This window comes from Lates calcarifer, linkage group LG16_LG22, assembly GCF_001640805.2.
Source record: "Lates calcarifer isolate ASB-BC8 linkage group LG16_LG22, TLL_Latcal_v3, whole genome shotgun sequence".
Classification (NCBI taxonomy): Eukaryota; Metazoa; Chordata; class Actinopteri; family Centropomidae; genus Lates; species Lates calcarifer.
The window spans coordinates 1974859-1992444 of record NC_066848.1 but is presented as its reverse complement, the minus strand read 5'-3'; the positions used below and the strand labels follow the sequence as shown (position 1 = coordinate 1992444).

At 45.7% G+C, this 17586-nt stretch overlaps 1 protein-coding gene across 1 annotated transcript in view; it reads right to left on the bottom strand.

Moving 5' to 3' along the window:
* Window positions 1-1391: 1391 nt before the first annotated feature.
* Window positions 1392-17586, bottom strand: part of LOC108886258 (sorbin and SH3 domain-containing protein 1) — a 41646-nt gene continuing 25451 nt past the window's right edge. The window contains exons 15-27 of the mRNA XM_051076809.1: window positions 15806-15984; window positions 12459-13922; window positions 11293-11357; window positions 10966-11136; window positions 10071-10117; window positions 9679-9793; window positions 9021-9146; window positions 8747-8941; window positions 8049-8570; window positions 7313-7408; window positions 5919-6106; window positions 5705-5811; window positions 1392-4770 (exon numbers count right to left, since the gene is read on the bottom strand). Coding sequence (XP_050932766.1) covers window positions 4703-4770; window positions 5705-5811; window positions 5919-6106; window positions 7313-7408; window positions 8049-8570; window positions 8747-8941; window positions 9021-9146; window positions 9679-9793; window positions 10071-10117; window positions 10966-11136; window positions 11293-11357; window positions 12459-13922; window positions 15806-15984 — 3343 coding nt within the window. The 3' untranslated portion in view covers window positions 1392-4702. The remainder of the gene's footprint in view (window positions 4771-5704; window positions 5812-5918; window positions 6107-7312; window positions 7409-8048; window positions 8571-8746; window positions 8942-9020; window positions 9147-9678; window positions 9794-10070; window positions 10118-10965; window positions 11137-11292; window positions 11358-12458; window positions 13923-15805; window positions 15985-17586) is intronic.

Genomic DNA, 17586 nt, shown 5'->3' with positions numbered 1-17586 from the left:
ATAAGTGCCTGACAATATTATGGATATGTTTCATACAGAGATAGATCTTTTTATTAAAGATAAATATGTTTTTTGTTTAATCAGAAACATCGCTATATATCAATACCAGACTCCATTGACAAAATCATTAATTTTAGCAAGCAGAACTCAGGAGCTGCTGGAATACCACTGCCTCTATCTGTTAGTTTGTTTGTGTTATTGTGTGGTACTTTAACTTGTGTACATGATCTGAATACACAATAACACAAACAACATTAACATTAAACATTTCCGTTTAAACAAAAAAGATTTTACTCTTTAATAAATAGGTCTGTCTCTGTAGGAATCATATCTATAATGTTGTCAGATACTTCATATGACAATCCGAGCATGTCAGTTACAAAACAAGCAATTTGGCAGATGTACATTTAAATGGACAAACGCCCAGTTGGGTTACATTGTTAAGTTTGATGTTTTCATGAGATTTGTTGACATAAACAACTGAAATTTATCCATCTGACCTCTGTCAAGTTAGCTTTCCATGTGATAAAGTACTGTGAAAGCAGAGCAGAGTGATCCCTCTTCTCTTTTTTCGTGCTCCTCTCAGATGAGCTCCAGTATTTGTTTAAGGGATGTCGGTCTGCCGGTACGTCACCGTGTTATATGCGAGCTTACCATTTATGGTAGAGCTAAATCCCAGGATGTGGAATGTGCCGCTCCCAAACCTTGAATTCCTGCCAGAGGATCTCTGCTGAAAGTGGAGAGAAAAAAGCAGACAGACTGAATGAAACACGTCCTTTCTTGTGGGGGTTTACATGCATCTACAACAGGCCCTCAGGCTGGACCAGAAGTGTCCTTGAAACTGTTTAAAAGTGAGGCCCTAATAATGTACAAGATCTTTTCAAGTGAGAGTTACATCTGCCCCTGATTGTTAAATAAAAACAAAGGAAGTGCTGATTCTGGAATCCTCTTTTGTTTAACCAGAAACGTCACTATATATCAATACCAGACTCCATTGACAAAAACAGGAATTTTACCGAGCAGAATACATGGGCTGCTGCCTTAAACAGTTAAGTTTGTTTGTGTTGTTGTGTGACTTTCTGAGGTAGTAGAAGTATTCAGATGATTTACATAAATTCAAGTAAAACACAATAACATAAAAAACTAATAAATGGAGGCAGTGGTATTCCAGTAGCTCCTGTGTTCTTGCCTGGTAAAATTCCTGTTTTTGTCAATGGAGTCTGGTATTGAAAGATAGCATGTTTCCTGTTAAACAAAAAGGAACTTCCTCTTTAATATAAAGGCCTCTATCTGTAGGAAACCTATCCATAATGTTGACAGACAAGATCCAGGTTTAAAAACACCAGTGTAAAAACACTAAGTGCAAATGACAGAAATTAAAACACACACCACATGGTTTAAATGGTTTATTAAATATTGCATAATACCGAAGTCACAGCAGTGTATAGATAGTATCTTTATTTTAATATTGTCAATGTAACAGCACTGCAAATTGAAGCAAAACAAACCAACCAAACCTGTTGCGGGTTGTGCGTCCCATTAAACTAGTCCATTCTTATCATTATTAATCATTAAGGTTGAAGCATTGTGTCACACTTTTTAGGTACTTGCACAGACAAGTTTTTTTTAGTACATGTTCTCCCAATCACAGAGACTAGGACTTGTGGGAAAACCATGGTTACATTAAATATGTCATGGATACATTTCAGTGAGAGTCGAAAACCAAAAAAACAAAACAAGAATTAAATGAAAATGAGGCACGATTTTTGCATCTGACATAAGGCATTATGATCCTCACAAATGGCAGCGTAATGTTCATATGCGTCAAACTTCCTGTGCTCAGTAAATGCTCCACTCTGTGCTTTGCCAAAAAACAAACAAACAAAAAAATCCTTCAGGTAAATAAACCGCTGCGAGACACCGAGACACTCCTGTCGCTCGCAGTATATATTTTATTTTACATATTTACAGTCCTTCTTGTGCCGTGCTGCTCAGTCACTCAAGATTTATTTTTCTTTTTTTATACAAATTATGTGTACACAGTCTGCGCCACATTCATATATTCATACATTCATACATCCTGTGATGTTTTACAGAGAGCACAGTATCACAGAAACGACCTAAACTGAGTGATTATTTGTTTGAGACAGAACAACACCTCTCTCCTTTTGTTCTGTCGTGGAAGAAAAAACCAACAGACTCCCGACTGATCAGCACATTCATGAGGAGCTGGAGTTACACAGGAAAAAAAAAATGTTTAGCCAGCAGCGGCAGAAGAGAAAAACAACGTGAACATGCTTTGTGGTGTAACAAAACACCTGAACGTTACATCAAGCAAACCCACAATATATTATGTTTTGTTTTATCCTGCTGAGACAATAATTCCTCGCTGATGTTGGCAGGATTGTTAACCAACACCTGGTTCTGTCTCAGCAAACAGAGAGGATGAAACACTGCTACTGAGTTCTGTTAAATTAATTTACTTCATTGATTATTAAACTTCATTGATCAGCAACATTCAAATCACTGACAGGCGAAGAGGAAATACAATGTTCTGCTGTCCTGGGATTCATCTGGACGTTATCTGGATCTGTGGATCACACTGGGATCTAGAGGAGTCTGGAGGTCTGGTCAGTTTTTGTGGTGCGTTCAAGTTGTACAAGTAGGAATTTCTGAATTCCTAGACAGAAGTCTCAACTGGAACGTCCCCTGAAGTCGTATTTCCAACTCAGAAAGTCGGAGAAAACCCACCAACCCCCGACATAAGAATTCTCACATCAACAACAGTGAGCACTCTGCTAATGTTAATTAAAGTCAATCATACACATGGTACTGCTCAGTTTTTATCTGTTTGTAGAGCGTTGTTATCAACTGTTAATGCTAACAATGGTTAGCAATGACAAGAGATACGTTTGAATCGGCTGAACGTTTGTTTTTTCCTCAAACAGTTAAGTTTGAGCAGGTTTTTAAGAACGTTCGAGTTTTCACTTCGTCTGTCTGTGGTTGGTTTGTCTGTGCATAAAAACAAAGTCATAGTAAACAAACGCCTTTAAATCTACAGAGTGTTACTGTTTTATCTGTCTACTCTTCACATGGCGCCTCAGATTGTGTGTCAGAGCTACACTAAAAGGTAGGATCGCTGATAGTCTGGCACCGTTTGATTGGAAACTGGGAAAAAAACGGGATCTGGCTTTTAAAATACTTTTGCAGCAATTTCCCTACAAACTACACCCGCCTGCAGCTCGGAGCAGGTCGTGACAAGAGCTGAGAAAGTGCGATTTGACAGGACTGATGATCACATCGATGACAACGAGGAATCTGATGAATAAACAATAGCTACTACTGGAGATGTGGGAGATCTCTTCTCCTCTGATGCTTTGATAACCGAATTCAAACCAGTCTCTTCCATCAGGTGGAAGACGAAGCTCAGAGAGCAGCTCTGTCATCGCTTCTGTTTCCTCTACGTTAACATGATAGGGTTTCATGCTCCGATTTGATTTGTCGATCTCAGTGCATGCTGTCCTTTCAATCCACTGACTGTCGTCGTCATCACATATGAAAATATGCAGCCATATCTAGAAGGCCTCTTAAAGTTCTCTGTACACATTTACATGGCTAAACATACAGTCTTGTCAGTAAGGGCGCGGGTTAAAATCTTTTTTAAAAAAAATCAGTATGATTATTCTCTAAGACACCTCTCTGGCTTTCACTTCAAACGCTGTGTCGTCGCTGATTAATCTTCTATTATCTTCTTTAAGGTGGGATCTCCCTAAATCACCAAACAGGAAGTTAAGTGCTACCACGCCTGTCCTGTGGTTGAGCTGAAGCCAGGCAGCTACCTCACAGGCATCAGCAAACACACAGAGGAGGACAAATAAACAGCTTCTACGAGACATGCGACACCGTCCACGTGTTGTTGACGTGAGGAAAAAGAGAAGCTAAAAGCACACTTCAACATTTTACTGTTTCTAGTCATGCACATGACTGTAATAACTGTTGTATAACAACCTTTGGATAGAAAATGAAGGCAATACTGAACCGGTATCTAAAGCTTTTTAAATGTAACTGAAAAGGAGCCGATACTGACTTTACAGTGAGTCGTACATAAGGCAAATTCTTAAATCTGAAACTGAGGAGACTCCAAACACTGAAGGTTTTAAATCTTTTTTTTAGCTAATCTTGTTAAACACCTCTGGTCCTGGAAGGTAGCTCGTGACAAACAGCTCCGTCACACACAAAATATGCATTCTTTGCATCCTCCAAAGTCCAGTTCAGGTTAATAAGATCCTCTCCTTGATCCATAAACACCGCTCTGCTGCCGGGCCCTCCAAGACTGAGGTGCTACGTAAACACTTGTGTACTGTAAAATGACATGGAGGCTATTATCTGTACAGTAAAAGCTAGATTTGTGATAGAAGGAATCCTGCGTGTGGAGATGGACGTTTTCTGTCACCAAAAGTGTGTGAAATGTGATCGAGGTTTGGGCAGTGAGCCGCCTCCCGTCTTCGCCTCGTGCTCTTTGACATACCTCAGGCCGGACTGATCACTTGCCACCCCCCTCCCACTCTCCCCTGCCTCCCCCACCCCCAGACAAAATGGATTCGCCTGGATAAACGACTATTCTAAACCAACAGCCATGCGTGATAGTAATGACTTCCCAAGCTTGACAGGCAACCGCGTGTTACAGCCAGATTAGACGTCTTTACAGTTTCACCTCCTTCACGTAATTCCCCGGGAAAGTCCCAAACTGTTTTGTCCTCTTCGAGGTTCCTGTGGAGAAAGAGAAAGAGAAACGCTGATCAGGAAAAAGAAAGTAAAAGGCTGGTGGGTGTATAATGATACAGTCGACTCAGGATTCAGTTCGACATATCTAAGGATATTTAATGAAGAAAGAAAGAAAACAATCTAAGATCTTCAGGCCTGAACTGTTGCTTTCTTTTGCGTTCTTTATTCGTGTTGTGCTGTGTGTGACAAGACCTTTAGAGTTCTGATTTATTCCTTCTGACTGTAAACTGCAAAAATAAAATCTCTTGTTGCCCGAACAACTGTTTGTTTTATTGTTTCACATTAAAATGTAAAAATTAATTCTGCAGATTAAAGAGCGAAAGAAAGGAACTGTATTGGCCGTAATATAACTCAATATTCTTTCCCCTGAGTTGTCTGATATTTTATTCAGTTACGTTTTCATTCATTACAGAGGTTGTAACTTTTTCCAAGTTAATCCGCCTTAAAAGTCTTTGGTTAGTTCAGTTTAACCTGCAGGAGTGTGTGAAGCTGCTGTAACATGTTCTGCTGCCACAGAGGAAATAACGTCTTTATAACTGTCACTACAGTCACTCAGTCAGCTGATCAGAGGTCAGCTGATCAGAGGTCAGCTGATCAGAGGTCACCAGGAGAGCGAGCGGTCTGCACTCACTTCATGGGTCGCTTCGCGGTACGTTTTTTTTCGTATCGTCGCGTTATCTGAATCGCTACGCGTCGTTTCACCCCTAAAGGTTGGAATAACACATCGGAGCTATATTTAAAATGGCCCAAGCATGTACAGTCAATCATCCACTGTCATCCTTCAGAAACCCTATATGGAAGGATGTGACACAGTGAAGATGACTCTACTTCTCCAGGAGGCCTGAGCATGCACATTGCACGCCTGCAGCTCTCTGCTGTCGTGCTGCAGAAACCCTATATGGATTAATGCGTCACATACCGACAAACCAGCCGTCATCGCACTTCTCCATGACGCTGACGAGGTCGCCCTCCTGCAGCTCCAGCTCGTCGTCGTTCTGCGGCACGTAACTGTACAGAGCCTGGAAACTGGACGATAAACCAGAGGATACGCTCGTTAAAAAAACGAAAAAGAAAAAGCAGAGGAGACTGTGAAAAATGTGAAATCAGGGAACTGAAACGCAGAGCTTACTCACATTCCACAGCTGAGACGACCCGGCTCCGGACTGCTGCTGTGGGACTGGGGTTGCTGGGAAATGATGAAAGATTGTTTACTAGGGTGGGGGTGCAGTCTATGGACAGAGTCATGAGGGTGGTGGGACAGGGTGCTGCAGTACCTCACCGAGGTCTCAGCTATATTCAAGATCTCATTACACACTGCCTCCTAGTAGTAGTAGCAGGTGAAGTCGTCAGAGACAGACAGACAGCGGGCCCACCGACAGTCCCGGAAGGTGAAGTTGAAGGAAGGGGTGGGGGGTTGAAAGGTGAGGAGTTAGACGGAGAGGAGGGGGGGGAGACAGGAAGTCCGGTAAGTAGCGAGGAAGAAAAGGGGAGTGATCCGTTAAAAGCCAGGAGGAAAAAGCAGAGATGTTGGTGGAGCCCGGGAGGAGAGGCATGAAAAGGCAAGACACCAGAGTGAGAGCATGTCGACAGGAAACATGAAATATTAGTTCACTTTTTTACAAGATACTGTTGAGTGTGAACATGCAGAATTAAAGGGAAGTTTAAAGGAAGTAATACACTTATTGTCTTTCTTTGCTGAGAGTTAGATGAGAAAATTGACTCCACTCTCATATCTGTCGACCAATTGTCAGCCAGATAACGGCTGGAAAACAGCGATAAAAGTAGAGTTAAGTTTTGCTTGACATCAGTACATTATTTACAGAAGCTAAAAAAGGTTCTAGGGATCCCTTACAAGGTTCTAGTGGTTATTGAGGAGGTTCTCAGGATATTTTAGTGGTTCTAAAGGTCGTTCTAAGGGTTGTTTAGAGGGTTTAAGTGGATCTATGGATGGTTTTAGGATGTTTTAGTGGTTCTAAAGGTTGTTTATAAAGTTTAAGTGGTCACTGAAGAGGTTCTCGGATAGTTTTAGTGGTTCTAAAGGCCCTTCAGGGTATTCTAGGGGTCATTTAGAAAGTTTAAGTGGTCAATGAAGAGGTTCTACAGATAGTTTAGGATGTTTTAGTGGTTCTAAAGGTGTTTAAGGTTGTTCTATAGGTTGTTTAGATGATTTAAGTGGCTGTTCAAGAGGTCCTATGAATTATTTAGGATCGTCTCTAAATAGATCAAACAAGATATATCATGTTTATTATTAAGGTGCTGAGAGGTGGATTTTATCCCAGTCTTTATGCTACTAAAACTAGCTGGCTGTGAGAGTGATACTGACCTTCTCCTCTACCTTTTAGCAAGAAAGTCAAATTATATTTCCCTAAAATATCAAACACTTCCTTTAATAAAAGGAAGCCCTCTAATATCTCACATGTTTAACATGTAACACAAATATGGAGGACATCATGGGAGTTAAAGATGAGTTAAATGGATTTTTGAAGGTGATGAGTTAAACAGATGAAGTCACTCTGTACCACCTTACCGCAAATGAGTTAACATTGTTGTTATCCTGGATGTCAAACAGCATCACAGGGCTCCTGGAGCTCCGCCCATGATGGTCGGCTTCATTCTTCACAAACTGCAACGCAAAAAAAAAAAAAAAAAAGTCCCATGAGCCTCATTGACATTTCAAAATGATCGCTTTCCTCTGGTGACCGCTCCTCGTATCCACCTGCTGTAAATTCCTGTCATACTTCAGGGACAGTCAGGCTGCACCTCCACGTAGGTGGAAATTTCAACCTTGCAGCAGCTTTTGAAACAGAAGCCAACACGTGAAACCTATAAATACTCACTAATAAATATGTCACTGTCCTAAATAAACTTCAACCCTCCAGTGGCATCCATGTTATGACGCCTCTGTATGGAACAACAACAACAACATGCAACCATAGGCTGAATTTTATGAAGACAAAGTAACTCGAGCTCGCAAATAAACCCTGGAAATGCAAGGGCAGTAACTCCCCTTTCAGTCTTTTATAGAAGTAGACAAACACTGTAAATCATTTGCGTGTTAGTGGAGCACACACAACAACATGCAGCTTCAAGCGGTGTAACAAACTTATTCTGACTTCACTAAACCAGCAGATTCAAAAATCAACACCAGGTCAAATCAAAGTTAGTCACGTCTTCAGCACTTCATCCGTTTTAGGGAATCAAACTGTGGCCAAAAGCCCACGTTCCAGCCTGAGATGCAACACCACACACCATGCAGGAGATACCTCTGCAGGGCTATTTCGCCTGCTGCCCCGGGCTGCGCGGCCCCTGTCCCCCTCTGTGCCTTCCCCCTCTGTCAACTCCTTCTCCCCCCTCAGCCAGCCCTCCAGCACCGGCCCGCCGCAGGGGCTGACGCTGCGAGACAGCCGCTGGGAGGGCGGGGAGAGCAGGAAGTCCTCGCCCTGCGGCGGGGTGAATGTGAGGAAGGGGGTGGTGGAGCTGGGTCTGGGCGGGTACGGCGGGGGCAGGGGGGAGACGGACGGGGAGGCCATGGGGGAGACGCAGTACGGGCTGCCGGTGATGGGAGGCACGGGGCTGGCGGAGAAAGGCGGGGGCAGGTACTCGCCGCAGCGGTAGGACACGGTGGGCAGCGGCGGCAGGGGAGGGGTAGGGGCGGCGGGGGGGCTCCCTCCTCCCACCGTCAGGGAGATCCACTCGGAGGAGACGGCGTGGACCTCGGGGGACACGGAGCGGCGGGGGGAGCGAGGGAGGGGCAGGGGGGAGGTGGTGAGGCGATTACGATACAGCTTTTTAGAGCAACAGGAAGAAGAAGGGATGAGAGGAAGAAAAGGAAACGAAAGATGAAACAAAAACTTGAATTCAAGATGGCTGAACACACAAAAAAAGAAAGCACAGAATCTGGGTCAGCTCTCTTGGTCCAGGACTGACCCCCACCCAGTCCAGCTTGGCTCTGAGTCCTCACCTGAGGAGAGGCGTTGGTGCTGCGCTGTGGCGACTGGCTGACGGGAGGGTCGGGATACTCCACGCCGTTTTTGACGCGGGGTCTTTTGTGCACTTCTACGTAGGTGACGGGGAAGATGCCTTGGCGGTTGGTGCCTGAGATTTTGCCTTCGTACCAGTTCTCATCGACTCGACGGATTAGCGTGATCCTCTCTCCCTGCGCAAGAAATACTGTTAAAAAAATCCCTCTTTGGACAAATTAACAATCAGTGTTGAGTCAAATTCCCGCCTCCCACCTTCCTGAAGGACATCTCCACCACTGTGTCCCCGGTGAAGTTGAAGCGGGCGACGGCCTCGCCGTATTCCAGGACCTGAACTGGGGCACTTTTCTTTGGCTGGGCTTTTTCTGTGGGGGGAAGGAGCTGCAACAAGAAGACAACAAAAAACCAAACTGAAAGAACAATGAGGCTCATATTGTGGAAAACATCTTTAACAACGCAGCTACAGACTAGAATTACTGCCTCGCGGCTGTACGACTCCGCCAACCTGTCAAGTTGCAGGAAATAAATTAGATTTTACTTGACTTTGTTGCTGTTGTTCTGCTGTATTAGTGTGAACGATCACTGAGAGAAACATGCTCAATAAATCCTGATTCTGATATGTCACAATCTCTCCATCTGTTCCTGAGTTACGGCGAGAAGAGTTTTTTTTCCGAACATTGACCTTTGACCTTTTGGATATAAAATGTCCTCACTTCCTCATTTTAATCCTACTGTGACATTTGTGTGAAATTGCATCACGACAGGCGGATGACTTCTTGACTTATGGCCAGATACGTGTTTCATGCAGTCACGGTGACCTTTAACCTTTGACCTTTTGACCTGTAACCACCAAATTCTAATCCTGAGATATCAGATATCATAACAGTAAATGTGAACAACAACACACACGCACCTCAACGTAACTTCGAGGGAAAATCCCGACTCTTCCGTGATGTTCCCCTTCGAACCAGTTCTGATCCACCTGTCGAATGATGTACACGATGTCTCCCTTTTGAAACGGTAACTCCCTAGAAATATTCAAAAGAGATCATTAGAGACAGGGGAGCTGCTTCACACTGCCAATAACTCTTTCTAACTTTTATTCTGCTTTTCTGAACAGTCATTTCCTGGAATTGTCAGATTTTCTGGCTCCAGCTCCACCTCAGAGATACTCCAAGTCAAAAAGGGAAGCCAGTAATCATTGAAGTAAAGCCTCCTCTGCTCATGAGTAAAAATACACAGGGTGGAGGCGATATTACAACATCACTGGATGGACTGCAGTGAATCCTGATTATTTCCACTTACTTTAGAGTTTCTGCTCTGAAGTCAAAGCGAGCCATGGCTGGAGTTCTCTGAAAAAAAGAAGAAGCTTGATTTACTCTTATTTTATAAATAAAGATTTAATGAAACTTTTCCAAAGGACTAAACACTCTTATATCTCATAATATATATATATAATAATATATATATACCTTCATCTTTTTGGTGATTTGTCATTAATGTAAAGTGACTTTGACACCCACCATCCTCCTAAATATCAGTATTAGTTCTAGATACTATCCTGCCACAGAACAAAAGACTGCTCTGAAATGTCTCCAGGTGTTGACCTGGCCTCCAAACTCCCCAGATCCTGAATCTGATCCAGCATCTGTGACTCATCCAGAGGTCACATGTCCACGCCCCGACAGGTCAGACCTTTAATGTTGTGGCTGATCGGTGTTCATAAAGATCTTGTGGTGTTGCTGAAAATCTGCCCGACGTAAATATTCCAGCAATGACGGGAATGACGTGCTTGTGACTGACTGGGTTACTTATCCTATGGAGCATGCCCAGTTAGAAGCTGCTGTGGGGTTGTTTACTCTCTCAGAGAAGCGGACACACCTTGGTAAACACAACTAGTACCAGTTCTGTTACATGCAGTTACATGATGGGTGAACAGAGTGGAAATCTACGGCATTTTCTCCTCTGTGTCGCCGCTCTCACCCTCTGAATTTTTGACCTAGAGGAGAAAGCCATCTGTGTCTACAAAAATCCTGCTGACAAGCCCTTCACCCCTCCCTCCCCTCCCTCCCCTCCCTTCCTCACCCTCATTGCCACCCCCCCCGCCCCCCTGCAGCCTGAGTCACACACAAACTGACAAAGCATCTGTCGTCTTTTTTCCTCTGCTTACAGAAGGATAAGACAAAGCCCTGCATTGTACCTCAACGCCCGATTTCCTTTTGTCTGTGTTATCTGTGATGTTGAGCAGGTCTCCGAAGCGCTCGTTGGTGATGAACTGGTGGTGCGTCGGGACGATGCCTGTGTGTCGCCTCGACGCCGTGTCAGCCTCTTCCTGTTCCCGCTTCAGCCGCCGCTGCTCCTCCAAGATTTTCTGCCAGGAAACCACAACTGAACCGTTTGTCCCCTCCAGATACGGATGGGTCGCTTCTACTCTTTTATTCATTCTTTCTTATGTATAATATATGATTTCCACAGCTCTCTTCGCTAAAGAGAAAGTCTGGGTTTTTTTTTTTTAAGGGAAATTCACCTCTTTGTCCCCGTGACGCCTCCGCAGCACTTCATCCTGGCTCTCCCCGTGAGCTGGGGACGAGTCTGGAACAGAAACAGAAAGAGGATTACGCTGTGAAGCCGTTTCATCGTCAACCTTTCAAAGACATAATCATGTTAAAGAACAAAAAAACAACAACAACAACAAACTTTCCAATAACAAGATGATGATACTGCAAGTCAACTCCTTAATCCTCCTCCTGGTTTTCCAGTCAACAGAATCATAACTACTGTACGACCATGCATGCTTTAAATGAACACCATCATCTCTGAGGCACTAAAAACAAAATGCACGCACACACACACATCAAAAAAAGCCAAATGTAATCCTGCATGCACAGAGGAATGAACACAGAATGACCCGATGTGTGTTCATGAAAACACAAAAAAAATATATGCAGGAGGGAAAACATGAAACCTACTGTTTCTCGGCCATAAGAAAACAAATAAACATCATGTGTTTTACTGATCAACCAACCAGCATCCATCAGTTTACTGAAGTTTCTCCTTATTAACCACGAGGAAACAGCTATCGTCAATGTGTCAGGTTTGTGTCTGATGCTCCGAGCACCGGCTAAAGCTAAAACAAACCCTTCATGGTGAGAGAATGACAGATGGCAGACGTGAACAGTCCCCAAAAAAAAGCAGAAAAATAAATCATAAAGTAGAAATACAGACATGGTGAGGCATCAGTTTGAGAGAGCGTATGCAATGTTGTATAATATCCTGCTTAAACATTACAGGTGAATGCTGGGATTTGTAGTTTAAGGTTTTGAATCGGGGTAATGCTTATGCAGGCTCCAGCACTCTTGCATACAACTCAAATCTGATGTCGACAGGAGATATATACGTTACCAAAAGCGGCCTGAACCTCCTACAGTGACGTTTTTTGATGCGTTTGTGAAAATGGAAGAGCACCAAAACAGCACACTCAGAATGAGATGGAGGCTTCCCTGTCACTTTGTAAACAACACCACACAGACTAGAGATGGAGGAGTGGCGGCGGCAGCGCTTTTGTGGAAGGGGAAAAAAACAAAAACACAAAACACAGGGACACGAGGTGAAGAGAGAGTCGAGGTAAATGAGTGACCACAGAAGGAAGGAGGAGGAGGAGGTGACAGTGGTGAAGGTGATGGAGATAGCCACCTCTGCGGTGAGCTGCCAGCGGCTGCAGTAGGTTCCCGTTGGCGTCCAAGCCCTGCCCGTTACTCAGGTGGTCAGTGTTGCCTCCTTCTCCGTTACTCAGCCTCTCCAAGACCTCCAGGGAGGACAGGCGCTGAGGGATCAGAGGCCTGGGCTCGGGGGAGAGGCTGCAGGGCCTCTGGGTGCTCATAGTCACCTTGGTGGCTAACAGGGTTCTCCGAGTCTGCTGGGACTGCAGGTTCCTACGCGGCCTGAAGGGAGTGGGGCCCATGAGGAAGAGGTTTCCGGGCAGCGTGGTCTTCTTCTCCGGGGGCGGCAGCCTCTCCTGTTGGGTCGTGGCCTGCTGCCTCTCGTGCCTGAGGATGGTGGTGAAGCGGGTGTAGGAGGCCGGGCAGGAGCCTTTGCATTTGCTGGGTTTGAGGAGGAGCTGGTGGTTCAGGTGGTGCAGGAGGTGGTGGTGGTGGTGGAGGTGGTTGTGTTGCGGTGGGGACGCTGTGAGCCGTGCTACCGGACTCTTTGATGCGCCGTCGTTTTGGTGGATCAGTTCTGGGGAGCCTTTACTGAAGATCTGCTCGACCTCGGCCTCAGTGTTGGACGGCGACTCAGCCCTGATGTTGTGTCCGTCATCCGAGGAGGAAGCGGCCTCCTCCACCGCCACGCTGCTCGGCGACACGGCCTCCTCCCCGGAGCTCTTGCCCTCTGCCTCCGGTGGGGAGCAGGCATCCGTCTGGGCGGCGTCGGCCACCAGGAGGGACTCTGCTGACACCGCAGACGCCATGTAGAGGTGGGCGGGGACGTGGTCGGGGCTGTGGCTGTGGCTGGAGTTCAGGGTGGGCAGGGAGGAGGAGCGGCTGGGCGCCGAGCTGGACCTCTGGATGATCATTTCAAACTCGTTGACCCGTGACGACACCGCATCCCGTGGAATGTTATCCCCGTCCTCGCCCTCTGACCTCTCGCCCCCGTCGGCCTTCGTCTTCTCAAAAAGGGAGGCCAGGCTCCGGACGCTGCCGTGGGGGCTGCAGCCGACCGAGCTGGGCCTCTGGATGTGATGCATGCTCCTGTACAGGCTGGAAAACTCGGACGTGCTCCTCCTGATGGCGGGGGAAACATTCCTGAGGCCGTCCGTGCACTCGCCGCCACAGCTGGACTTGGAGTCCGAGCACTGACCGCTCTCCGTCTCCTCTGCTCCGGCAAAGTCCGAGTCACATGGCCCGGTGTACAGGTCCTCGCAGCTGTGGGCCTTTGGGTGCCTGACAGCTTTAGTCCTGCTCTCCTGACTGTCACCACTGGGCGGCAGCAGCTTGGGCTTGAACTTAGAAGGCAGGATTTGGGGTATGCAGGCTTTGGCAGCAGAGAGAGGCTTCTTACTCTTACACTGGTTACCTATTGCATTACTGGCAAGAACCGATCGACTATTTACAGAGGAGCAGGGTGAAATTATATAGCCATTCCCACCTTTATAATCCACTGGCAAGCATGCAGGACAACAGAATAAACAACATATTAGATTACAATGGTCACAGGTTCACACACATACACACTAAAACAGAGTCAGGCACATCTCTAAAGTAAGTTCCATCAAAAGTAGATGAGAAGAGGAAGCAGACTTGATGCACTGAGCATCAAGTGATAGATGACTTATACTAACAGCATGGTACTGCAGTGAGGGATTATGCTTTGTAAAAATGGAGCAAGGATGAAATTTACTGTCTGATAGATTCCTGCTTTAGCATCAGTGTTAGCAGCAACATAACAAGTGAAACAGAAAGTTTTAAAACAGCAATATGCCATGAAATGTCATGTGATGTTGGGCGTCTTATAGGAATATAATTCAAAAACAACTGCTGCATGTCCCGCTCTAACCTCCTCCATATATCCTCCTCTACCTCTACTCTACACAATTAGACAGGCAGCTGAAGTGAGCCCTCTGCACGGCTGTAAATAAAATTAAAAAAACATTGTATCCTGACTCAACCTCGCCGATAAAATACAACCGTTAACGACCTCTGAGAAATGCTCGTGTCAGTTCCTTGGCTGTAGTATGTTGCTACAGATGGAGCCGGGAAATGACACGACACTTTCACATGCTGCGAAACACTACTGTAGCACGAGTGATCCATCTGTCGCCTTGGTATCTGCCAGAGAAAACACACACTGAGGAAGTAAGCGCGATATTTTATCCACGGAAAGTAGTGAGTAAGGAGTTAATCACTCGGGCCCCTCGAGGAGACTCAGGTCTTTAAAAACACAAAGATTTATACAGATATTTTTTTTGAGCACAAGACAGAAACACATGATGAAGTGTTTGGTTTCTGGGCTTGTCTCTCTCTCTTTACCTTGTGTGTGGCGAACAGTGAGTGACTCTAATGATCAAGGTGGTGCCTCTGGCAGGAGGCTAATGAAAGAGCGTGCTAGTCATTTGACTGGAGCGCCAAATCCGTTTACTGCGTCTTTCCACGGTTCGTCTGGGTAAAAGCTAAAACAACAGCTGTCTTGATGTACTGTCGACTGCTCACATGAACGACTCCTTCATATTTAGTTACTAATGTGGGAATAAACCAAACTTTAACTTTGACATCTGCTGTGTGTCTTTCCAGATGTACTGTAATGACACCTATTAGGTCACACTGTCCCTTCCTTTCTCCTCCTCCTCCTCCTCCTCCTCCTCCTCCAGGCCATGTGCTCAGGCATTCCAGCCCCTGACCTCACACTGACAGCTGACTTCCTCATGCCTGCCCACCCTCTGTGTCCCTCCTGTTTATCTCACCCCTGTCTGGCCCGGGGGTTGCGAGGAGCAGAGCTCTGTTTATCTCGCTCGTCCCCCTCCTCCGTCCATCCCCGCTCCCTGGCGCTGGAACGCTCTGGAGACTTGCCCTAAAGCCTGCCTAGCGACTGGCCGCTCACAACTGGAGCAAGAGCGAGGGGAAAGAGAGAGGGCGAGAGCGGGAGAGGCAGGGGGGGAAAATCCCCAAGGTTAGCTTCCATCGACTTAGCAAGACAACCTCGCTCCCTGCATGAGTTTTCCAAAGCAGATGGCCAGTACACGTTTCGATGAAAACACCCATGGCATCAATAATAAATCAAAAGCTGCGGAGGGGAATGAATGCTGCGAGGTGACGGGCCAATGCTGTGAGGTCTGGGAGCAAAGAAAATGTGTGGATTCCAACAGAAAGGTAAACGGAAACACATGTATCCCTGTCTGACACGGTCCAACATCAGAGTCTGTAACTCATTGGTTCTGTCTCAGCAGGAAAGGCCTTTTAACGGCCTGCTGTACTGTCTAGCCCCACATCCACGTCCACACACACACACACACACACCTTCCATGTGTAAAGTGGCTGATTTCCTACCTTTAGAGGAGGAGGAGCTGCCGTGGCGCTTGTTTAGGGCCCGTAGACCTTGTAAGGGAATGTCGCCGCCCTCCAGGACGCTCTTGTAAACATGGCGGTCGCATTCTGGAGCCGCGGGCTCGCCTGTGGATGATCCTCTGTCCTTCTCCACCTCGCTGTGTCCGGACTTGCTCGAGGAGCTAGACGGCGGCGAGAGGAACGCAGACAGCTAATTAAACACAGTCGAGGAGTTGTGTTGCACGTTTTTTATGATAAACAGAGGCACTCAGATTGAGTAATGAGCTGTCATATGGTTCTTATTTAGCATATCTTGAGGTAATTCCTGTCTTTTCCGCAGACTTGCGGGAGACAAAATAATCAGAGACAGAAAAAGCCAAACTTGAGATTGCAGAATTCGGAGGCTGATGTTGAGAGAAGGCATCAGCTTCCACACATATCTTGGCATTGCAGAGAGGCCAACAGGACACATTTCTATAAATATTCCCTGAACATTCCCACATGGTGCATCAACCCCTGCCATGCACCTGTACGACTCTCAGGTTTACTCCCTATCACCCCGCTCATGTGTTACTCCCGCTGCTCCTCTATTTGCACGGACTGCAGTGTCATGTAGGGGAAATAAAAACCCTTATTTTAGGGGAAGGAAAATGTCTTTTACAAGCTTCCATAAATGTATGGCTACATTACTCTCCCTGTCTCCCACCTCAACAAGAAGCTCTTTCATAGCTCCTAGGGAAAAAAAACATGTGCTCTGCTGACTGTGGAGAGCCTTTAAAATCATGTTGGTTCTAGGTTTCTCACAAGAATTCACACAAATGCTATACAGGAAATGTGCCATGCAAGATTTAAGTCGATGTCTTGGGGGAAGTTCTGGTGAAATCAGCAGCCTGGGAGAGAAGCAGTGACAGTGCTTATTGCAGGTTGAGTGTAAAGTTTACCTGGAGTGATGCAAGCTGATTGCTACAGCTGGATTATGATGACAGCTTCTATTGTGGGGATAAATATCAGCTTTTTCTGGCGTTTTCTGTGAGAATAACTACCGTGCACACACAGCGGGGCGTCTAACCGAGGCCTGAGAACATACACATCTACTTAGACCTTCATTCATTCATCTAAAGGCACCACACAGGCACATATGGTTCGGCATTTTACGAATATTGTGTTTACAAGAAAATCCTGACTCCAGAGGAAAAAAAACCATCTTGCCTTTAACATATGTTACTTTGAGAGAAGTCAGTTTATGACTTCTCCGCAAAATTAACAGCAAATCAGCTGATTAAAAAAAGTTGGCTCAGGAATCTGTTTTCAAAAACTTGGCCAGGATGATATAATGATCGCAGCAGATGGAAAGTTCTTAGCAGAAAAGGAGGGAGAAGTTTATTTTATTTTCCTCTGGACTGTAGCGAGAGACAGTCACCATGGCCCGCTCCTGAATTCCTTACATTTTATTGCACAAACAAAAATAGGGGATGTCAGCCTGTCTCGGCAGACAGAAAACAAAAGTGATCGAGAGCTTTGTCTTAACGTGAGCTGGCATCATCCTTCATAATCCAGCTGCTGGAGTTCTGTACACAAACACACACACACCCATTCAGACTGAGATAACGGTTTTTTAAGTTATGCAGCAGCTGTGCGAGTTCCCTCTATCCCAGTGACATCCAGGTTGCTGTCTTTAAATAAATCGCCACATAGCAGCCATGTCTCCTCACTACAACCACCCACCCCCTCTAAAAACACCATGAAACACACACAGAGGACACACTGTTCTGGTAGCTTTTTGC